Source organism: Spea bombifrons, chromosome 4 (assembly GCF_027358695.1).
Source record: "Spea bombifrons isolate aSpeBom1 chromosome 4, aSpeBom1.2.pri, whole genome shotgun sequence".
Classification (NCBI taxonomy): domain Eukaryota; kingdom Metazoa; phylum Chordata; class Amphibia; order Anura; family Pelobatidae; genus Spea; species Spea bombifrons.
Window position 1 is genome coordinate 72,768,410 of NC_071090.1, and position 24,706 is coordinate 72,793,115.

At 39.6% G+C, this 24,706-nt stretch overlaps 1 protein-coding gene across 2 annotated transcripts in view; it reads left to right on the forward strand.

The window, feature by feature from the left end:
• Window positions 1-24,361, forward strand: part of ALPK3 (alpha kinase 3) — a 45,708-nt gene extending 21,347 nt beyond the window's left edge. For both annotated transcript variants that reach the window (XM_053462547.1, XM_053462548.1), the window contains 10 exons: window positions 6,687-6,809; window positions 8,813-10,943; window positions 12,925-13,072; window positions 13,806-13,933; window positions 15,795-15,830; window positions 17,114-17,388; window positions 20,251-20,339; window positions 21,450-21,667; window positions 22,563-22,611; window positions 22,963-24,361. In XM_053462547.1, coding sequence (XP_053318522.1) covers window positions 6,687-6,809; window positions 8,813-10,943; window positions 12,925-13,072; window positions 13,806-13,933; window positions 15,795-15,830; window positions 17,114-17,388; window positions 20,251-20,339; window positions 21,450-21,667; window positions 22,563-22,611; window positions 22,963-23,320 — 3,555 coding nt within the window. In that variant the 3' untranslated portion in view covers window positions 23,321-24,361. The remainder of the gene's footprint in view (window positions 1-6,686; window positions 6,810-8,812; window positions 10,944-12,924; window positions 13,073-13,805; window positions 13,934-15,794; window positions 15,831-17,113; window positions 17,389-20,250; window positions 20,340-21,449; window positions 21,668-22,562; window positions 22,612-22,962) is intronic.
• Window positions 24,362-24,706: the final 345 nt, after the last annotated feature.

Consider the following 24,706-nt stretch of genomic DNA (forward strand, 5'->3'; position numbering starts at 1 on the left):
TTTTAAGAGAGGAATACAGAAAAAGAGAAAAAAAGGGAGTTGTCTTTTTAAAGGAACAGCTCCATCTAGTCTCCTATTTTTCATATAATTTAATACATGTATCAGTTTAATGCTCTGTGAAGGGACAATTAACCTCTTCTCTTTCTAATAAAATAATGTAAGTGGATGCCTTTTACATCTTGGACCAATGACTGGTGTAATACCAGATCAAACATAGATGCACTCAAAGTGGTTCCTTTCTGAGCAGGCAACATATTCAGTTCCTGCCTTCCAAGTCCTAGAACACTTTTCATAAATATGTTTAAGGTCAAAAAGAAACTTTATATGATGCTGGCAACTCATTGATTCCAAAGTTACCATAATTTATGGTTCAAGGTCATTTCAAGATAATAAATTACTAGATTATTGACACTCAGATACATTATTGCCTGTGTGCTTCTAAAATACTGTCTAAGTGGCAGTCCTAGTCATATCATATCACATTATTCTGGTATATAAGTTTTGCTTTTCAGCTGTCATGGAGGTGGTCTTTAATCTGTGTGCACAACGCATTTTGCTTCATCCATGTGCCTGCAGATTTTCCAATGACATGCATTAATACATTAATAATTATGTATATGTGGTTGCCAGTTGCCAGTATCTAGTCTTTTTTAGTATAAATGTGATGTGTTTAGAGTTAATCTTGGTTTTTACACAAGACGCTTGTATGGTAGTGTTTTGTGTTATAGCAATAATTAAGCATTCCACTCAAAAGTAGATATTTGTACCCTCATAAATCAATGTTTGAAGGGCCTGTCTAAAGCCACTACTCTTATGGGATCAAGGATATAACCTTTGTGAACAATCCCTTAGGAGGAAAAAATAACCTTTAAAATAGGCATATGGCTATCTCTGTTTTCCAAACCCTTAGATGGTCCTACCTAGTGCAAAGAAAAGCTTGTCAAGCCAAAGAAGAACATTGGTTACAACCTATAATAACTTTGTTGACCTTCTTGGAGAGCAGCACTCTCTGGCAATAGTTTTATAAAGATTGGCTTCCTTGGGTATCTAACCGGCTCCCAAATACCTTAGGAGGTAGCTAAGATATGAAGAAAATAGTGACCTGTCTCATTCTGCTTCTCCTGGGATTTCACTAACTGACTAGCCCAGTGATACTTTAAACTACTGTAAGCAGACAGGTGTATAGTAAAATGTAGTATAGTCATGTGTTTCTTTCTATTGCATGATACCACCCACTGCCTTATCTCCTGTGACCCCCAAATCCCAACATTTCTCAAACAACTTAGCTGACTGCATTACTGTTAACTACCCATACTCACCTTTTTGCATAAATATTTTATATTCAACTGGGTGTTTTCTGTGGATTCAAACGATCCACAGAAAACACCCAGTTGAATATAAAATATTTATATTTACCGCTTTCGGTGCAGTCCAGGTTTGGATGGGCCCTTTCTAAACAATTTTAAATGGTACAAGGAGACAGGAAGAAGGGGTTGCAGCGGTCGCAGTTGCTGTAGTTACGCCAGTGTTCATGGTATATGTCTGGACTGCCTGCTACTTGCTTGGTGACTGACTTCTGGCGAGTATGTTGTGGGAAAGAGTGTCTGCTGCATAATGTGTTGTGGGGGGTGATTGCTTGAAAATGTGTTGTGGGGTGAGCTGCTGCTGGATAGTGTGTTGTGGGGTGAGCTGCTGCTGGATAGTGTGTTGTGGGAGGAGCTGCTGCTGCTGGATAGTGTGTTGCGGGAGGAGCTGCTGCTGGATAGTGTGTTGTGGGAGGAGCTGCTGCTGCTGGATAGTGTGTTATGTTGCAGGATGAGTGACTTGAAAAACGTAAAAGTCAATGTATTGTGCTACTTTTAATGGCTGTGATGTAGCTATTTTTGTTAGTTGTTTTTTTAGAACCTAATGTATTGAATGTCTTACCTCTGGATCTTAGTCAGACCTCTATTTGAGGTTGGATTATAAGACGAGCTTTTGCTCTGAAAAAAACCTCATCTTATATTTAAGCGAATACGGTACTCTTATCCTTAGCAGCACTATTACACTGGCTTTGTAAGCCATTGCCCTCAAGATTTTTTCTTTTTTTCAAAACTCAACATAACATCTATTTTAATGAAGGGGTTAAACTGGCAGTTGTGGAAGATGATCATTTTAAGGCTGCATGCAGTAATAGTTCTAAACTTTACCTAAATTAATAATTCATTCCTATAAACAGAGTATACATTATGTAGCAACCGGCAATTAATACTTATTTGTTTTAGAATAAAAAAATGTATATTACTGTATTAGAGAAGAGTAGGTTGAAGTTGACATAATGGCTCTGCATAGAAAATGTAAAGTTACATAAGCTTTTGGTACCTCATAGGTCTATTCTTTAGACAGAAGGAGACAGATTTGTTTTAAGACAATTAAGTACATTGTGTGTAAAAAGTGACAAAATATATGGTATTTTAATTCTGTTAAAATTAGTAAAGTTGGCAAATGTATCTATAAACTATTATATAACTATACAATTATTAGGGGACATTAATATGTATTTACTTTTTAAAAGTACAGACTCCACTCTAATGGATTAGTATATGTGAGCATACCACTACACATGTTAGTGACTGTAGAACACTGAGGACATAGCAGTCCATTTGCTATAATCCAAATGAAATTGTGAACCCTACTGACTTTATGCAACCCGCATGCTGCAATCAAATGCAGGGTAAAATATGCAGTCAAAGCGTGGGTGCTTCGAGTGGATATTTTGTGAGCAAACGTATCAAGCTCAGCTGAGGAATTGGAGAATACTACAGGAACACTACCTCATGGGGAAGATAATAAACTCTATCATGTGGGTGACCCTCAGCCACATAAGAGCTTAGTATATGTGCTGACCCAGGGAGCAGGTGGGGACCTTCTTGCCCTAAACTGCAAGTGGTAGTGCTAATGGTTCTCTCAATACTGGGACAGTTTGCCAAGGAAAGGATTAGACAGATATCTGTCATGTATATTGAGATACACAAGGGCTTAGGGTTGTCATTAGACCATTAGGTCAGTTTTTTGTTCTTCTTAAGAATGTCTACACAGCTGGTATCCTAGAACCAAACTTAATTCACAAGTCCTTCAGATAACGTAATAAGGTTATTAAATTAAATAGCATTTCTACAATAAATTGTCCCGCAATATAATGCTTAGTTGGCAACATTGAGACAACCATTTTGAAGTGGCTGTGCCTATGCATCTTGAAATCTGATTTTCTCTACATTGTTGTGCCTTTTTTATTGCAATGGTTTTAATCTACATTAAAAAATATTTTTACATTTAAAATTCACCCTGCCTCTAGCCTCGAGCATGTGAGGATCTGTCCTGAGCTCTGCCTGTGTGGCAAGTCTGTGTGGAAACTGCAAATCAATGAATGCCGAACGCCCTGGTTAACCCACTGAGCATGTCACATGGCGTCACTCGGCGTGTCCTTTAGGTGCATTGCTAGCACCCGGTGGTGAAGAAAGGGAGATAAAATGGTGGAATAAAGCACTTAACATTACATCTTCGTGGGTGGTTTTAAATGTGGTGGGTGGGGGGGGGGGATAAAGGATCGCCCCATTTGCCAAATACTCTAGGTATGCCCCTGGGCATAGCAAAACTGGATTTGACAGACTACCCCAAACATTAGGTAAAGAGAGCTTGCAAGTTTACAATCTAGAGGGAATGGAGTGAGGAGTAACATAAGATATGGCGAAAGGGGGAGGGGGATTGTGTTAGTGGCAGATAAGTTTTAGCTGAAAATATAGTATTCTTCTCTGAAGAAGTTGTTTTTGAGATTTTTCTTGTTCTTGATTGTTGAGAGGGAGAAATGAAGATTCTTTGTGTTGTGTTGTGTGTCTTCGTCTTCGAATATGCTTTGCCGCCGCCATGTTCGTTTCTTCTGTATTCTGGCTGAACCCTTCATGTTCGTTTTCATGTTCGCCCAAATACGAATGTACAAGTCTAGTGATAAGCAGTGTGGCTGATTTTAGTATCCCATGGTTGGTATGTAAGTTGTCAGGCATAGCATAGGTGCCATGCTGTTGAGAGATGAGGAACGTGTATTGTTAAATAGAGGCTGCTGGGTCTGGACAGAAGAGGGTTCTTATTGGTAGGACAGGTCCCACTGAGGCTGACATTTGGGGAATGGTATTATCTGGAAGTGACCTATAAATATCAGGTGAGAGTTGTGATGTTGTGTACTTAGGGGTTAGTATTGGAGAAAAGGTTAGAAGGTGGTGGTCAGAAATGGAAGGGAAAGGAAACTTCCACTTTCTTTGTGGTGCAATTGGAAATCACTTCAATTAGTGATTTCCAGCCTTCTTCTGGATGAACAGCAAGGTTGGACTTGTGTCTTTTTAAACCTAAAATATCACTCTACTGTGTTAATTGTTTTTGAACTGCGTGCAGCATTAGTAGTATCACAAATGGGAGACGTTAATCTGTTGAAACATATATATATATATATATATATTGTGACAGGGAACAGGGCATGGTGGTGGATAACATGTACATTTCCCACAAAATACTGCAGTGCAATGTGTTCGATAACCCCAGGGAGAATGTTTTGTTACCAACAAAATAATGGTAATGTTGTAGTTATGTTTGGGTCCCTGGGGTGGAGCATTTGGAGAGAAGGGAGGGCCAGTGCTCCACTCCACAGTTTACTTGCAGCAGGTGATGAAGCCAGTCCAGGAGTTCTGGTTCTCTCAGATTGTTACTCACCTGTTACCAATGAGCAGCAGGGGGCTGCTACAAAAAGGAGCCCTGTGAGTTATTCAGGTGAGAAACATACAAGCAGTGAGTGAGACTGCATTTTCTCCTAACAAATCTGCTGAACGGTTCCTAAACGAAAAAAGGTCTGTGCTAAATGTTTTTGTTGGTAGCGGGTAAGCCGTCCAACGATAGTTAGTTGCTGTTTGTCAGTAAGTGCTCAGAGAGCAAGGCTTTTCTTTTTGTTTGTTTTATTTATGTTTGTTTACAGACCTTTTAATAAAAAGGACTACAATTCTACAAATACTTTAGCCTTATGTGGTATATCAAACCTTAAGACTGTGTGGTTACATGATCCCAGCTCACATATGGTGGAGAACGCGGGCACCACATTGATAGTCTGGAAAAAGAAAAGCCTTGCTCTCTGAGCACTTACTGACAAACAGCAACTAACTATCGTTGGACGGCTTACCCGCTACCAACAAAAAACATTTAGCACAGACCTTTTTCGTTTAGGAACCGTTCAGCAGATTTGTTAGGAGAAAATGCAGTCTCACTCACTGCTTGTATGTTTCTCACCTGAATAACTCACAGGGCTCCTTTTTGTAGCAGCCCCCTGCTGCTCATTGGTAACAGGTGAGTAACAATCTGAGAGAACCAGAACTCCTGGACTGGCTTCATCACCTGCTGCAAGTAAACTGTGGAGTGGAGCACTGGCCCTCCCTTCTCTCCAAATGCTCCACCCCAGGGACCCAAACATAACTACAACATTACCATTATTTTGTTGGTAACAAAACATTCTCCCTGGGGTTATCGAACACATTGCACTGCAGTATTTTGTGGGAAATGTACATGTTATCCACCACCATGCCCTGTTCCCTGTCACAATATATATATATATATATATATGTAACGTATACCCAATGTGTCATATGAATCTGAAATAATATCCTCATGAGTCATAGAGCAGAGTGATACTAGACGCAGAGTTAAACTCATTGCCACTCCACACAAGAAGCCTACACAGATTTAGGGAATGATCGTCATATTGGTGCTAACTGTATTGTCAGTTGGATATTGTAATTTTGCTTGATTTACATTAAACTTACACTTTCATATTCCAGTTTAGCCCCAGTGCTATTTTATAAAAGTTTTTGTATCTTTTTTTTTAAATTATTTTCAACTAAGAATCAATAAAGCATCTGGTGTTTTTGTGTTATGTGAGAATTACAATCTTTTTTATTCAAGAGAATAGCTTTTCATGAGGATTACAAGGGTAGAGCCAGTCTGAAAATAATGTATGATGGGTACATAAAACGTTGTAATATCTTCTTATTTAAACTGATGCAATGGGAAATGAATGAATGTGCACGAAGCAAATTTGATGTCAGATCAGTAAAATATAAATCAGAATTTATAAAATAATAACAATAACTGGGTTTTGTTTCATATTGTTCCAATATGCTGATGTGGAAGTCATAGTTGCGATAAAAAAAAGAAACATGCATACTCCTAGTAAAGCAGGTTAACCATCAATTTGTTATTATTCTTATTACTTTTGTAAAAGTGCTATGGAATGAGCTCTAGTGCTATAAACAAAATATAGCATAAAAAAGAAAGCACATTTTATTGCTCAGTTATTTTTTGTATATGATAACTGTCAAGCTTTACCTATCACGGAATGCATTAATCCTGTGACACATATCATGCGCTTTTTGGCACAAAGTTGCCAACACTACCCTACCTGTCTCTATATTCTTTTCTGATATAGGACTAGATGATAAGTGTTACTGAACTACTAGACCCCTTTGGACTTTGTAAGAATTTTGTAAAAACCCTTACAGTTACTGCAGTTTCCTCAATGAGACCAATAATGGTATAAAATATCCTTATTTTACATTACGTAACAGTTATCCACGAATGTATGAATATTTCTTGATGGTGTGCTATTTTTTTAGGCAAAGGCACGTACGGAGACACTACAGAAGCTGAAGCATTTGGAGATGGAATATATGGCTTTACAGAAAGCATATGGTCTCCTGCAGCAACAGCTTGAACACAGTCAGAAAGAAGAACAAAAAGTAATGTACCAAAACATAACAAATGAACTTTAAAAAAATGTAGACTTGCATCAGAGGAACAAATCTTGTAGGTGCAAACTCCAGTCTCACCGAAATCTAATGTTATGGAAATGATGGGCAGGCACAATTGGATTAGGAGCAAGGGACAAGGATATAGGTAGAAGTGTACAAGGGGTTACCTGAATACTGAGTAGCATGGCTGGACTGGTGATGATGAGGCAACCCTGGCACTTTAAGGCAAAGGCCACCTGAAGACACAAGTACAGTTGATGACTGGATGTGTGCAGCCACAATATACATTTTTATGCTCATGTAGCTTGATCCAGTTGATCTGCTGGAGTGGCAGACCAGGGGAGTGTATGGGTCTGTTGGCCAGCACCCACTTTCCTGGTGTGCCAGATGGCCAGTCCGGGCCTGCTAAGTGGGGTAAATGGAGAAATATATGTAAAAGTGAGTATAAGAAAGCTGTCAGGGTACAAAAATATAAATGTCAGAGGAGAGGCATTAAGGTAGGGAGATGCCAGTAGTGGACAGAATGAGTGTAACCTCTTTCGTCGCTCCGGTGCTCCCTCGGGCAGGGGAGCTGAGACGCAGCTCGCGCATTCAGCCCCCTGCTCGTTCCGTCAGCGGAAGCTGCCGTCGGGTCCTCCTTGCTGCTAGACGGGCATCCCCGCAAAGATCGAGGGATCTAGACGGGGCACGCTTCTCAATGTCATGAGAGCCGTCCATTATCTTTTTTCCTCCTCACCCTCATTAGGTAGGTAGGTAGGAGGATCTAGGAGTATTAAAACCTTCAGTTGGTATCACACCTTTGCCTGTGATAGTGCCTTATTGCCTACACTAGCGTTTTGACTACTTGTATTTATTGATTCTTTGAATTCTGCTTGTTCCCGACCATCATTGTTTGCTGCCTGCCCTGACCTATGCTAAGTGACCCCGACTATTCTTTTGCCTGACCCTTGGAATTTATCATCTTGTTCCTGAACTATCTGCAACCTTTATGGTTACGGATTCGGCTGCTCCACGCTTAGCGTCTCTGTTGCACTGGTAGTGGAGTTCTTCATCACCGCTTGGGGTGCCTTTCCAAATTTCTGCAGTGAGGATTCACATCCTGACTAGCAGCAGTGGCAATGAGTTAGTGGAATCCAAGAGAGGTATGAAATTTATGAGACCAGAACAATTAGGGAGTGGACTTTTTTGTGAAGAGTACGCAGAGGCGAGATAGGACACCAAAGAATTTGAATTGGTTAGTAGGTGAGACAGTCATTTTGAGAATGGTAATGGAGAATTTGGGTACTGGGGTAGAGATTGAACTATAGGAGATCATTAATACTGTATTGGGTAGGCTGAGATTCAGTTAACAATGTGAAAGCCAGGAGGAGAAAACAGTTGGCAGTGAGGACACGCAGGATCGAAAGAGTTCAAGGGAGGAGTGGTAATTTTGGATCCCTTCTGCAAACAGGCCTTTTTTGGAAACCCAAATTAATTTACTGGCACACTGACAGATGAGATATAAAAAGAGCCAAAGATGGATCCTTGTGGGATCCAAAGAAAAAGTGGAAGGGGTTATGATATCTGACCAAAGATTACAACAGAGGAGTGCCTGATTAAAGTGATGATAAATAGTATCAAATATGGCAGACAGATCCTATGAAATTACCAGGGAGTAGCGACCTTTGAATCCGGCAGAGGGCAAGTCTCAGTACAGCTCATGGTTTTCGATTCCATACTGAAAACAGCCAAGGAGAAGCTCCAAAAATTGATGTATATGTATATACTCAAAGAAATATATAACAAACAAATCCCTTTTTTTTAATTAGACTGTATAACAGTTTTGCTGGCATGTAAGTATACACAACTAACTTTCAATGTTTATTAACATAATTAAATGTTATAGCTATAAAATAAAAAGGAGTCTTCAGTTTTTCAGTTCACTTTTTTGTAGTTGGTCAGATAATTTGCTGTTGAGTTGTAATATCAATTCATCTTTTTTTTTTGTTTAGAAAAGAGAACTTCCTGTCTCTTCAGGGGCCTTAATACATAACCCAGTAATCAACCCTGAAGCTCAGAAAAACATAGATGACAAGGAGAGTATGATTAAGTGTCCCAGTTCACCAGTACCTGTATACATGGAGACAGAAGAGACCCTAAAATTAGAGGAGATACCCATCGTGGATACTGTAATGCAAGATGAGCAAGAAGGAGCTCCTCAAATGTTTACAAGGGAGGTTCCATCTCCCAGACCACTGCAGTCTCCAGTAACCTTCATGGAGTGTAATGCAAGAGAAGGAGCTAATGTTCACAATTATCAAGTAGATGAAACTAATTTGGAGGAAAGAAATACATTGCAGACTAAAACGCTTCAGACAGAAACCATGGTGGATGCTGGTGAAGCTCACCAACCTGATGAACAGATACTAAAACCTACTGAGGTCACAAGGGGCGCTATTGTACCAGCTACACCTATCTCCAGTGAGGTAGATATGTCAGAAGAAGTAAGGCACTTTCAAGGCATGGCTGCACCTAAGGTGGAACAAGCTTCAGACAGTCACAGAGGTGTTGAAGTAACTTTGGTAGGCACAACTGCTGGTTCCTCCAATGAAACTACCAGTACATCAGGGATGCTGGATGATGTGACTCCTATAGAAAAAGAAAAGAGTTTGACAAATCCCAATGCAGTACTAACTGGTACATCAGTAGACACAGGAGCTCAGGAAATGAGCCATTCCAAAAATATACTGGATACTGATCTTCCAGAAGAAATTTTATCTGAAGATGTAACAGCAAGTGATAATCAGTCAGTAGCCACTCTTCTTCGAGATGTTAAGAAAGCTTTGGAATCAGGTGCAACCATTGATATTACATCATCTTCAGATACCAGTCCTAGTTCTGCTGGCTCACCAATGATCATACCACCCACCGAGGACTATTTTGAAGCAGAATCATTGTCACTGGCACCCGAGGAAGAGAAAAATATCAGTGGAGATAACATGGCACCAGAAATGAAAAACATAGCTAAAACACCCAATATTGAGCCTGATGCCCTTACTTTTCCAGAAAAATATACAGAGGAAACAGTAAAAGATGATCACGTGTCAAAACAACAAGGCAAACAGGATCACAGTTTAGTAACCTCTTTGAAGAATTCTTTGTTGAAGTTGTTGCATATGAAAACAGATGAAGATGATAAACAGGTTACCAAAGATAGCAACAAGGTGGGTGGTTCTCGACCTGATTCCCCTGGAGACATATGTTCACCAGAAGGAAGCCTAAGCCCCTCAGGTTCTAGAAAAATCTTTGAATTGGTGAAAGACAGCGACTCCACTCAGAGTCCAGTTAGCATGCATTCGACTTCCACCTCTGGGAAATTGACACCAATGTCAGAAGAAGACATAGTTCAAAATGATGATTCTTTGCAAACAAGTCCTACTGTACCTAGAAAGACACATAAGATATTCAGAAAAGAGGTGGCACAGGTGGAAAGTGCCCCATTGAGTCCAGTCATTACTAAGAGGAATTCAAAGGCCACACTTATTGAACCATTATTGAGCAAAGATGATTTGAGCCTCACTTCATCCACTTCAAGAAAGATAGCTGCCAAGATGGCATCTGATACTGACTTTGCTTCTACCCTATCAGTACCTTCTATAGTGGTTGGCAGTTTACCTGCTGAAAAAACCCTTGGAAGCATGTTCTTTGATTTACATGCAGACAGCAATCGCAAATGGAAGTCAACAGAAAACGTGTCTTTGATTCCTTCTGCAACGCCAGAGGAGTTGGCTTCCGGGGCACGGCGAAAGATATACCTTCTTAAGTCAAAGCAATTGGATGATGCAGAGACTGCCAGCACAGGTTCACTTACTCCTCCTTCTAAAAAAGAAACCCCCAATGTGTCCCCAGGACTATCCAGAAAAGGTAGCGCTCTCTTGACCTCTCAGTCTCCTCCAGTGGAAAGACGTTCCCCAGGTATGGCACGTAAAATGGCAATGCTGGAAGTGCCAAAAATATATGAAGAAGCTGTAGAAAAGGACAAATCCTCTGAAGAGCGCTTTCTACAAAATAAAGATTCTGACAGTTCACGTAAAGAGGATGTACAGCCAACAGAAACTAAAAAAATTAATGATCCCTATAAAGGTGAGACAGAAGAAGAATGTGTGTGATATTTTCAGTTTTACTATAATCCACATAGCAGATCACATAAGTGATGGGATTATGTATACTGTCCCAGTGCACGCAGCAAATTGGAGGAGAATTGTTTGCTTTATGGTGTTTAACACGTAACACTCCATATCAAAAAAAGTTGATCATATTTAAGATAACAGACAAAGGATAGATATGGATAGATATGGTTAAGAGACCTACATTGTAATATAAGAATGAGCTTGGACTCTTTAAGGACCTTTTTGTCATCTTATTGATGTAGCCTGTTTAATTGTAAAAAGAAGATACTTTTTTTTTTTTAAATTGTAAAAATGAAGATACATTTTACTTTTAACATGCATATTATTCTGAGGAAACACTCTGCTATAGTAAGAAGGTTTTGCCAAGCCTGACTCACTCTATGGATACGCATCTTTATAGGCCTCATTCTACACATGAACGAGGGCCCAGTAGTACTGGTGATCTCAGTTAATTAAAAACTTGGTTCTCAATGCAAATTTTGACATTGGGATTTATTCACTAAAGGGAGATTTTGTGATTGTGGAAAAGGCTCGCAGAAAACAAGCATAGTGCACTTTCAATTCCCAAATCATTCAATACATAATCTTTATGGTTCCACTGTGGTAGGTAATTCAAGCTCCCCGAGTGTTAGTATGTGTTCATTTGGAGTTATTTCTAAATTATAATAAAGTAACAAGATTGAAACCTCTGTTTTTTTAATCTCTGGTGTGTTAGATTTGCATCACTGTCGGGTTCTTAAAAGGCAAATGAGTTTAAAAACACAAAAATGTTTCTGTGCTAGTCTACTGATTTTTTTTCCATAAAACGTGCTGTAATCAGGGCCGGCCTTAGGGGTGTGCGACATGTGCGGCACAGTGCGCCATGGCAACAGGGGCGCCGTCCGGGACTTAAATTGTTTGGTTTTTTTGTAACTTTATTTAACATCCTCCATGTTAAGTAGAGTTTTTTTTAACTTTATTTAACATGGAGGATGTTAAATAAAGTTAAAGAAAAAAAACCAGTGTCTTTTAATTTAAGTCTCAGGCAGGGGCGCCGAGCGGTTGCTCGTGAAGTTTTCAGCAACCGCTCGGCGTCCCTCACCCTCCGTGACTCCGTTGCGGTGCCGGCGTTTCGTGCTGAGCGCCGGAATTATTCTGGCGCTCAGCTGTGAAGCGTGCACCGTGGCAGAGCGGGAAGATGGACACCTCCCGCTCCCACCGCAGGACTCCGGCAACAAGGTAAGTAAGGATAGGGAGAGCTGGTAGATAGTGATAAGGGGCAGGGGGGGTAGATAGTGATAAGGGGCAGGGGGGGGGAAAGGCAGTGAGAAGGGGCGGGGGGGAAGGCAGTGAGGGGGGAAGGCAGTGAGAAGGGGCAGAGGGGGGAAGGCTTGTGAGAAGGTGCAGAGGGGGGAGATTTTTTTTCCTTTCTTTTTTGGGGGATGGGGGGGCGCCAGAGGAGTAGTCCGCACAGGGCGCCAGAACACTTAAGGCCGGCTCTGGCTGTAATGCTAGTGGTTGCACAACCAAAATAGAACCCTTAGGACAAAGGTACAGTACAGGGACCATCCCTGAAATCAGGGTACAGGGCCTGTCAGTGCAGGACCAAAACTTAAAGTGACAGCCCCACTAAGGAAGAATGCATATTAAAACACTTTAATATGCATTCTTAACAAGCAAAAATGAAATAAAAGTACTTACCTGAGGTAAAAACTATAGCTGTGCATCAGCTTGCCTCCTCCATGATCTTGCCACCGATTGGCTACTTCACACAGCCAATCAGTGTCAGGAAAGCAGTGCCATTCTGAAATTAAAACTGGAAGGTATCACTTCCAAAATATAGTTTGTCTAATGGACATAGAAGACACTGTTGAGTAACCTTTTATACAACAACAGTAAAAACAATGCAATCCTTTATTGAACTAGACAACCACTTTCCAATTGTTCTTCTTCAGCTCCACAGGTGATACGGAAGATACGAGCAGAGCAATTTTCTGACGCATCTGGAAATTTGAAACTCTGGTGCCAGTTTTTTAATGTTTTAAGTGACTCATGTATAACATGGTATAAAGATGAAGTTCCAGTAGCAAGAGTAAAGAGATGGTAATGCAGCTTTTTGTTTTTACTTAATCATTCATGCTTTGGGGCAGCAATTGGTAACACGGTTACCAATTGTTAAGAGGGTTAGTTTGGTGATTGAATACATATAAGCTGAAGTTAGTAAGCATGCAATAAATTAGGATGGGATACTACTAAACTGACACATTTGTATTGAAGAACCGTGCAATGTTGCATTAACAGTAGGAATAGCATGTGGGATAATGATGTCAATAAAGGGTGGAGAGCTCAATTGTGCTAACTTTCTGACAAAGCTAGTAGGGAAAACTAAAACTTAGTAAGGAAACATTTGTATTATAAGCCTGATGAGGCCACCTACCTCTTGTGTAAAGTACAAGCACTTTGGTTGTCTCGTATGCTGTTATTAACAGAGGATGTCAGTTATCCAAGGCTGTTAGCATGAAAAAAATTACAGGCCATATCCCATGTACTGCAGGTATGTACAGCGCTATATAACATGTGAAATAAACCATTACCAATATAATAATATTGCAAAAAAATCAAACATTGGAGCCACTCTTGTGCCTACAGTGGAAGGGCCAATGTTTGTATACATGTGTGATAGGGAGGGCTCTGATATGGTAGTGTATGTATGATTCAGAAGCATTCTATATACAGAATGCCACATATGCTCATGACAAGTTTCTTTTCCTTGGGGTTCTAGAGTGCGATTTTCAATTTTTGATGCAGTACTTAAACATATTTCTATCCATCTTAGTGCTGGTGATGAAAGTCAGGTGGCCCTTGCAATTGTGCAAGCATCTGCTAAGGACTGTGGCGTTTATCAATGCACTATTGAAAATGAGTACGGGACAGACTCAACAGATTGTCTTCTAAGCTCAGAGAGTAAGTACTCTAAGTGTGCTTAGTGTATGGTTTGGTTCTTTCAATCTAACTTCATTGCTTTGTATGTAAAACCGCTATGTAGGCAGCATGAGTGATTTCTTTCTTTCTACTTTATTATTGTTAAATGTTCTATGTAAAAGTATTATTTGATGCATGTGGATATCTAAGTGTTTATATATGTGTGTGTATATATATATATATATATATATATATATATATACTGTATCTAAAATGTATCATATGTATGTGGCATAAATAAAGTATTTGCTTACATTGAGCTATTATCTTCATAGTTATACAAACAGTGGTGTGCACCTAGCTTGATTTTCCTAGGACATCTTTGGAAGCTACTGTATATTCAGAAAATACCATATATTTTTAATATAGGGTGGCCTAGACTTTCAAAAGCCAAACAAGAAACAGTAACTTAATTTTTTCTACAAAAGTATATGTTGCAAATAAATTGTGTAAACTTCACTAATTTATGCCTTCAATAGTTAGCATTGCAGAGACCTCTTGTGATATTAAATAGCATTGCAGTGTGACTACAGTATAAAATATTCTTTCAAGCACCAGTACTGCCTATTTGAAATGTTGCTATATATATGCTATAATTGTAACAAAATGACCACATTTTTTAAATATTTTTGTTAAATTTTTCCCTTAAAAATGCAGGAAGCCATCTGTTAGACCGAGATGCTTAATTAAATTGTACTGTAATAGCTTCACTGTCTATAGCAAAAACTGCTATATATATACACCGATCAGCCATAAAATTATGACCACTGACAGGTGAAGTGAATAACACTGATAATCTTGTTCTCATGGTACCTGGGTGGGATATATTAGGCAGCAAGTGAACATTTCGTCCTCAAAGTTGATGTGTTAGAAGCAAGAAAAATGTGCAAGCATAAGGATCTGAGCGACTCTGACAAGGGCCAAATTGTGATGATTAGTCAACTGGGTCAGAGCATCTCCAAAACTGCAGCTCTTGTGGGTTGTTCCCGGTCTGCAGGAAAAACGGTGACCCAGCGGCAGGATCAGGGGTGGCCAAGGCTCATTAATGCATGTGGGGGGCAATGCCTGGCCCGTGTGGTCAAATCCTACAGATGAGCTACCGTAGCTCAAATTGCTGAAAAAGTTAATGCTGGTTCTGGTAGAAAGGTGTCAGAACACACAGTGTGTATATATAAATATATATATTACATTACATTTATTTATAAAGCACCGGCAGATTCCGCAGATACTTTTATATATTTGCAGTTTGTTGCGTATGAGGATGCGTAGCCACAGACCAGTCAGGGTGCCCATGCTGACCCCTGTAGAACTGGACAACGGAGCAATGGAAGAAGGTGACCTGGTCTGATGAATCACATTTTCTTTTATATCAAGTGGATGGGCAGGTGTGTGTGCATCAGCGCTGCGTACATTGTTGGCACTATGTAAATAAAAGATAATAATAATAGACAACACATGGCACCAGGATGCATCCATGGAGGCCCCACCTCACAGCTTACAGGACATAAAGCATCTGCTGTTGACCTCTTGGTGCCAGATACCACAGTACACCTTCAGAGGTCTAGTGGAGTCCATGCCTCAATGGGTTGGCAAAAGAGGACCTAGACAATATTAGGCAGGTGGTCATAATGTTATGGCTGATCGGTGTGTGTATATACCGTATAAATATATTCATATGATATCATAAGATATCATATATCCACATTTGTCTCCTATACTGAATTATTGCATGCTTAAAAAAGAATATGTCTCTCTTTCTCATTGAATATCTGCAGACAGAAGAGGTACTGCACTCCTAAAAATATGATCCATTAACAATGTTATCTCTTGCCTTACCTTTCAGTTTTGTCTGGATTCATTTCCAAAGAGGAAATTGAAGGTAAATAACATTGGCATGTGTGGTTGGCAAAGTTGAAGACCCCTCCCCAGGGGGGTGCCTGGTGGGCCGGCTAAGCACATGTATATGCGGCTTGACATGGGCCTGCAGCTTACCGCTAGATTCCTGCTTCCCATGGGCAGGAAAAGAGAGCCTGCACGGCCCCAGTGATGCTCGGGCCGGTGAAATCTGCAAGAGAGTAAAGGGGGTGCAAGAGTGAAGGGGTGAATGAATGAGTGTTTAGGGCCAGAAATGGGACAGACAGGCTGTTTAGGAGGGGCAGAAGTGGAAAAGCAGGCTGCTAAAGGGGCAAAGGTGGCCAATATTAATATAAGGAATTTAGGATGATGCTTCTTCCCCCTTTGCTATCAATTCCAAACAAGGATTGGCTGGAGATATTTGGTTTTACCTCCATAACTCCATCATTCGTTATGAAGAGATGCTCCTTCAGTGACATTCCTTCAAAGTCACTTCAACAATTGAAGTATGCAATATCTGGAGCCAGAATAACATTTCTTCCATAAGAAGCTCACTGGTGCCGACCCTTTATAATGCTGTTCCTACAAACTCCCCTGCCAACTCCCACTTTAGTGAATTTCAACAAACCCCTTTGTTTTTACCACTTGTCCATTTTTCGAAGATGTCTTTGGCTTTCCCCACTCATATTACCCTGTGTGTGCAAATACTCTAAATAACAGCCTATGCTAAGACAATGTTAACAACAGTACTAGATCTAGCCAAAAATTAGGTTAAATGTTTTCAATATATGACGCAAATGGCTCCAACAACATATAAAAGTACTGTCCATTGTATTAATAAGATCTCTAAATCATATAAGAAACATAGGTTGATATGGGGTCAGTACTACACCAACAGAATATACAGGTTCAAAAACCCTTGGTGACCACCAACTGGGCAGAAGGTTTAGAAGACTAACAATGCATGAGTTTGTTGTGAGACTTTAAACAATCTAAATCTGGTTAGATGGCGCTTACTTGTGGTGGGATTTTGGGTGTATAGTTTTTATGATGCCTCCTGCAATACCAGGAAGTAGATATTCAGATGTTGAAGCAAGTTTTACATATATTTTAGTAATGTATGTGACCAGTTAGAATAATGTATGCATGCATTTGTATGTAACAAAGGTAGTCAAAGATGATGAATGGTCCCTTCAGCTCTAACCTATTATTGTTTCTCTCTTTTATCATCTCCTGGACACTGCATGGAGTTCTGAAATAATGTCCATGTGTATGTAAGTGTCACTGCTCTTTCTACCGCTATTTCAGTTGGGGAAGAAATAGAGATGACGCCCATGGTTTTTGCAAAAGGATTAGCTGATTCTGGCTATTGGGGAGACAAGTTTTTTGGAAGGATAGTGATGGAGGACGCACATGTTGGAAACGGGTTTCTAAGGAAGTCTTCTAGAGTGAAGGTTATTTATGGACTGGAACCAATGTTTGAATCAGGAAAAACCTCTATTATAAAGATCAGAAACCTCATCACATTTGGGACCAAGAATGAAAGCACTTTGGTGGAGAAGAATTATGAGATAACCATTCAGGTAAGTGTTAGAATTCTTAGTATTCTTAGTATTCATTCTCAACTATAACTTAACATTTTCTTTTAGTGATTATTTTCATGCTACATATTTCTTAGTACTCTGGAATGCTATTTTAAGAAATGTTTTACACACATTAATTTAACATGGTTTACTACTCATTATTATTATTATCTTTTATCTATATAGTGCCAACAATTTACCCAGCGCTTAATATAATACATATATTCAAGGGGTATGACAAGACAAAAACTGCCAGACTAAGACAAACCAATACATTAGGTGGAGAGAGCCCTGCTCGCAAGCTTACAATCTTGAGGGAATGGGGTGACAAACATAAGGCACAGAGAAAGGGTGAGAGGTAGTGAGTGGTTGTATCAATGACAAGGAAGTTCTAGCAGCTAAGATGGTATGCTTCTCTGAAGAAGTGGGTTTTTGAGATGTTTCTTGAATGTCGGGAGGGAGGGTGAATGCTGAAGGTTCCTTGGGAGTAGATTCCAGAGATATGGGGCAGCTCGAGTGAAATCTTGTAGACGGGAAAAGGAAGAGGTGATAAGTGAGGAGGAGAGCCTTAATCCATGGGAAGAATGTAAAGATTGAGCAGAAATGTATGGAGGCGCAGTGTTTTTAAATTTAATTCTAAAGGTAATAGGGAGCCAGAGGAGCAGTGTGCAAGGAAGATAAGCCTAGCAGCAGCATTTAAGACAGACTGCAGAGGAGAGAGTCGAGACAGTGGAATGACAACCAGAAGAGTGTTGCAGTAGTCAAGATGGGAAATAATAAGTGAATGAGTTTTTGTGGATTCTTGGGTGAGGAATGGGTAGATGCGAAAGATGTTTTTTAGGTGCAAGCGGGAGGATCTGGTGAGGGACTGAATGTGAGGGATGAAGGAGAGGTTTGCGTCAAGGATGACCCCAAGACATCGGGCCTGGTTAGTAGGAGAGATAGTTGTGCTGGTGATAGAGAATTCAGGTAGTGGAGTGGAGATGGAGGGAGGGAAGATAATGAGTTCAGTTTTAGAAATATTACGTTTCAGGTAGCATGGGGGTGTTACATTAGTGACAAAGATAACCAAGAAAAATGCTGTTTGGAATGTGAATTATTTTATCAGGTAAAAGGTCTTTCGACCCTTATAAAGGAAATGAAACTTTAAATTGTAATAATTAAATCCCAGAGATCTCTTCTGCCTTCCTAGCTAGGAACAGAATAATGTTTCACTTCTGCCAGACAAGGCAGTCCTAAAAAAATATCCACACTTGCAAACTTGTACATGATGAAACTAGAGTCACATCAACCACTATGTCCAAAGACGACACTGATCAGCCTTTAAAAATCTGGCATTCTAGTTCTCACGCTCACACAAAGTTACAGTGCTTAATTTCCAGATATCCAAAATTGCTTGAATTCTACCCCTTCTCCTTCATTGTGTCCACTGTTACCAGTCCATGGAACAACAGTAATGCCCAGGTTAACATCCTGAAAAATCCTAGTATGCAAGTTGAACCGTTTTGGCATTTTGCAATATACACTCACTGGCCACTTTATTAGGTACATCTTGCTAGTTCCGGGTTGGACCCCCTTTTGCCTTCGGAACTGCCTTAGTTCTTCTTGGCATACTTTCTACAAGGTGCTGGTAACATTCCTCAGAGATTTTGGTCCATATGGACATGATGGCATCATACAGTTGCTGCAGATTTGTTTGCTGCACATCCATGATGTGAATCTCCCGTTCCACCACATCCCAAAGGTGGATTGAGATCTGCTGACAGTGGAGGCCATTGGAGTACAAAAGAACTCATTGTCATGTTCAAGAAACCAGTTTGAGATGATGTGAGCTTTGTGGCATGATGCATTATCCTGCTGGATGTAGACATCAGAAGATAGGTACACTTTGGTCATAAAGGGATGGACATGAACAATACTCAGGTAGCCCATCATGTTTAAGCAATGCTCAATGGTATTAAGGGGCCCAAGGTGTGCCAAGAAAATGTCCCCTACACCATTGCACTACCACCAGCAGCCTGAACCGTTGATACAAGGCAGGATGGATCCATGCTTTCATGTTGTTTATGCCAAAGTCTGACCCTGCCATCTGAATGTCGCAGCTGGAATAGAGACTCATCAGACCAGGCAACTTTCTTCCAGTCTTCTATTGTCCAATTTTGGTGAGCCTGTGCAAATTGTAGCCTCAGTTTTCTATCCTTAGCTGACAGGAGTGGCACCTGGTGTGGTCTTCTGCTGCTGTAACCCATCTGTTTCAAGGTTCGTTGTGTTGTGCGTTCAGAGATAGTATTCTGCAAAACTTGGTTGTAACAAGTTGTTATTTGAGTTACTGTTGAACCATCTTGAACCAGTCCTCCCATTCTCTTCTGACATCAACAAGGCATTTTCGTCCAAACAACTGCCACTCATTGGGTATTTTCTCTTTTTCGGACCATTCTCTGTAAACCCTAGAGATAGATCAGCAGTTTCTGAAATACTCAGACCACCCCATCTGGCACCAACAAACATACCGCGTTCAAAGTCACTTAAATCCCCTTCCTTCCCCAATCTGATGCTCGGTTTGAACTTCAGCAAGTTGTCTTGACCACGTCTACATGCCTAAATGCATTGAGTCTCTGCCATGAAATTGGCTGATTAGGTTTTTGTGATACAAGCAGTTGAACAGGTGTACCTAATAAAGTGGTCAGTGAGTGTATATTTTTTTCTATATAACACAATGTGTGTGAAAGGCCCACATGACTATAAAAAAATACCAGAAAAATAATGTTTTGCAGTGCCGGTTTTAATTGACTTAGTCTTCATCATTTACATGTATAGTTACTGAGCCCATCATTCCTTTTTTTTTTCTTTTTTTCAATGCAGGATTGTAAGATACAGAACACAACCAGAGAATACTGCAAAATATTTGCATCTGAGTGCAAAGCACTACCAAACTTTGGGCAGCTTCTGGAGTAAGTGGAGAGTCACATATGTGTTCTTCAGATACACTTTGATAATAGCAGTACCACCATAAATGTTGAAAAATAGTTGGTAGGTCAGTTAACATATTAAAGATTTGTAATCACAAGAATACATATGCAATACAGTTCAATACCTTACATGCAGAAGATATACTTCTAAAACATCTAAACCCTGTCATCAGGAACAATACAGGCAGATAGGGTGGAAAGTTTAAACCAAGTGAGAAGGTGACCAAATAATATAGCATCCAGAAAATCCCCCCCCAAAAAAAGATCATAACAAGGCTGAGGTATGTTGACATTCTTTTAAAAGTGGTTAGATTCCCTTAAAAGGATCCATCGGGATGTATCCAGTTCTGGTGATAATTCTGTTATTTTAAGATTAAGATTACGATGCATGTAGATTAAAGAGACACTCCAGCCATCATAGCTGCATGATCCATTTACATTTTTGTGTTGTCTGCTTTGAAAACGAGTGGAGGGATTCTGCAAAATCCCCCCAGATAAGAGCCCAGCAGGAGATGTGTTTGGCCAAACACATCTCCCTGCATGTGAAATACTCACCTCCAGTCAGCTCCAGTGATGGCTTGGGGAAAGTTGGGGCAGAAAGTGCTGCCATTGATTTCAATAATAGCAGTTTTTTGCCACTGGCGGCTTCGAGCAGCCAATCAGTGATAGGAATAGTGGTAGCATGGAGAAGGAACGGAGTTGGCTTCAAGCAGCCAATCAGTGACAGGAATAGTGGTACAATGGAGGAGGAAGGCAGTTGGCTTCAAGCAGCCAATCAGTGACAGGAATAGTGGTACAATGGAGGAGAAAGGCCAGGTAAGTGCTTTAATTTTGTTATTTCAAGTACTTTAATATGCATTCTTTTTTAATAGGGGTGTCAGGGACATAACTCACTGACAGGTACGAGCCCAAGCTAATTGCAAGTTTTCAGCAGATCTCCAAATAAGGATGAGTGAGACTGTCAGTCTCCAGAAAAGCTTAAGCTGTGATTTCATTACCTTGATCTAACTTTGTAGCATCATCTCTGTTACTAGAGACGTTGATTCATTTGGTGTTAACTCTGTATCCTGTGTTTCTATGGTTTTATTTCAGGGTACTGCCTCTTAATCTAATTTATAGACCTGCCAACAATATCCCTTATGCCACCATAGAGGATGATCTGGAAGGACACTTTACAAAGTACTGTATCCAAGATATTACTGGTAAACTACATCATAAGAATATATCAGAGATAGGGCAAAAATGCTGCACCTTCCAGCACTGGGTGTACCAATGGACCAACGGGAATTTCCTGGTGACTAATCTAGAAGGTGAGAATCTCAGAGAGTTTTTAAATTGTTTTAAGAGCTGTTGTTTAAAAATCTCTCTCTCTCTGTTTATTTGCAGACAGATTTTAGTTTATGTTGTACAAATGAAGGCATGTGGTGCATTTTTCCTATAAAACCTAAGGGAATTTTTACTTGTACACAGTGGTATCAGTTATTTGCTAACTGATTTTACTAATGCTCAATATTTCACTGGTTCCTGGTGAGAAAATCATTCCAAATAGCTGCCTTTTGAAAGCAAATATGAGAAAACACAGTTGAGAGCTGGCATCATTCAGCCTGGTGGGGAAGTCCAGCCAAGTGGAAAATAAAGCATCTCAAACCACATTTGGCAGATAACACGCTCAATATGTATAAATTAATTGTTTAAGGTAATATTTAGCAAAAGGAAAATCATAGAAAATCCTTAAAAGGTGCACAGGATCAAGTCATCACGAAAATATAAAGTTCTTGTTACCTTGGTCTCTCTGTGCAACCCAGTTGCGCCTTACCACTTTGCAAGACCTCCGATGAACACAAAACGGAGGATTTTATACTTCAATGAAAAATGTTTGCGCTTCAACCACAACATAAAGGTGTTTATTATTAGGAAAACCCAAAAACTCAATATTTATTGGTTGCTACTAGCATCTGTCAGCAGCCTACATGTTCTAATTGTTTCTGGGGTGGGTCACTGGGTCATTATGGCAAACGACAGACAGCTATAAACTCCAGTTGAATATTGAAGCACCAACATTGATCTATCCAGAGTTCTTGGCAGAGAATAGAAACAAGGGGCTCCTGATAGGTATACAATGTTTTAACAGTACTTACAAAAGAAAACATTTAAATGAAGTGACATTTTCCAGTTTTACAGTAATTGTTCTAATGTGTTTTACAGGTGTTGGGTGGAAACTAACAAATATTGGAATTGCTACAAAGTCTAAGGGGTGAGTTACTATTTGAATACATTCATTATTAAAATAAAAGAAAAATTATATAATTAATATAATCATAATACAGACGTTGTTAATTTTCCCATTTAAGTGATCACACCTAGTACAGTGCTGCAAAATATGATGGTGCTAAATCAATACATAATTGATTATTATTATGATTATTATTTGTGATAATAAATAATCAAAAGTGGATTGCGTCAATTTAGTAACTACTTTGATCAAAACACTATTCCAGATTATTGGACTAACAAGCCTTTGCCTTTTGTTTGCAGTCTTCAGTGATAAATGCACTGTATCAGTGACAGTAATATAGGCAGTGACATTTATCTGTATTTATTTTAGGTATCAGGGTCTAAAAGAGAGCTGCTGTCCTGCAGTGCTTGAAGAATTTGTATCAGGTCATCAATGCAATAATTACTGTGACATGCTTGACCTAAAGCCTTTAAAAGCAATTGAAGGACTCCAACCTCCATCCAAGCCAAAGGGCTCCAAGAGTCCTTCCATGGGAAGAAAAACCGGGTCAGCTCAGTCCAGTCCCCAGATCCAGAAAAAGGGATTGTCAAGCCCACAGAGTAGTAGAAAAGGTGGGGTCAGTCCTAAAGCTATACGGAAGGCCACAGAGCTTGGAGACACACAGTCAGCTTCCAGAACCAAAGGCAGTGATGAGTCAACACCAGCAAAACCACCGGCACAGAAATAGATCTTATCTTCTAACCAATCTATACATGCCCGGAAATAACTTTTTTTTAACCAATAACCATTTCTCTAACAAGGAAGCACCCAAATTATGTCCATTTTACAACAATGAGGTACAGAGATATCCAAACTATATTATGCACAGAGAATACTGGAAACGTAAGTGAACAAAAAAGTGAAACACGTAGGCTGTTGTCGGCTGAGTGTACTGAATTACCTTTTTTTGAACAAGATGAAACATTAAGATGCCTTAACTCCAAGCGCCAACAAAAGCATGGACGATACTTAGACATTTAATCTTGATGAATGCTGGCATATTATCTACAATACATGAACTGCTACAGAAGAAACACAGAATGGATTTTAAGCAGGTTTAGTCCATAAGAAATAAAATAAACAGTAAAGAGTCAGGGTAGAGACAGTGGGGAAACCAATGCATTCATTGGGTACAGGAGAATTAATAAAAAGTAGATGGAATTCCAGTCACTTTTGAAGAATTGGGTTTGCGTGGTCTAACAGCAAAACAATATTTTGGAGTTTAAATTTACATGCAAGAATACTAGAAGTTGAATTTAAATTGAAACCATTTTGGTACTCTGTTCCAAAATGTAATTTGAAAACTACAGGGTTGACAATCACAGGTTAAGCTTTATAGGAATTTAATTGCTTCACATAAAACTGTTTATGTCAGTAACAAACATTGAAACCATGTTTATGTAAAATATAACAAAGGCAATGTTTTTATGATGCTTTCTCTGCCCTTATACAGGTAATGTAGCACAAACATGGTCATCACTTCTACAAATGTGTTCAAATCCTTGCTCTTTGACTAAGTCCTAAAATAGAATACCCTGCCATGCTAGAACATGTATGCGACTTGCAATGCAATGTACAGTTAACTAGCAGCAATGGCTGTTAGAACCACATTATGTTCTTTAGTAATGTACTGTATATTAAACTTTTCTCAGGAGCATGCATGTTCTGTTATGCACCAGCACTTTGGTTTATGTTTTAGTGAGAGTTTTAATGAACTATATTTAACAAGTGTTTTGGTGCATCTCAATGTTCTCTTTGAGATCTGGGAGGGCTGAGCTGATGTGGATCTGATCTGTAGATGGTTTTGTGGGTTTTGAAGTGTATTAAGGTTCAGCCAGGGCAAATGCTTCATTCCAGACACGTAATAGAAAAGTATTGAATGTACTAAAATATATGAATGCTCTGAAATACATGTAGACTCACAATTGCAGGGTGCAGATGATAGACATATATTAAGCTAAGGCTATGATGGTTATCTGCCTACCTGCACAGATCTGATGTATCTGTGGTTTAGAGCATTGCGTAACATATGTTGAAAACCTACATTATGTAGCACTGACATTGAGATGATATG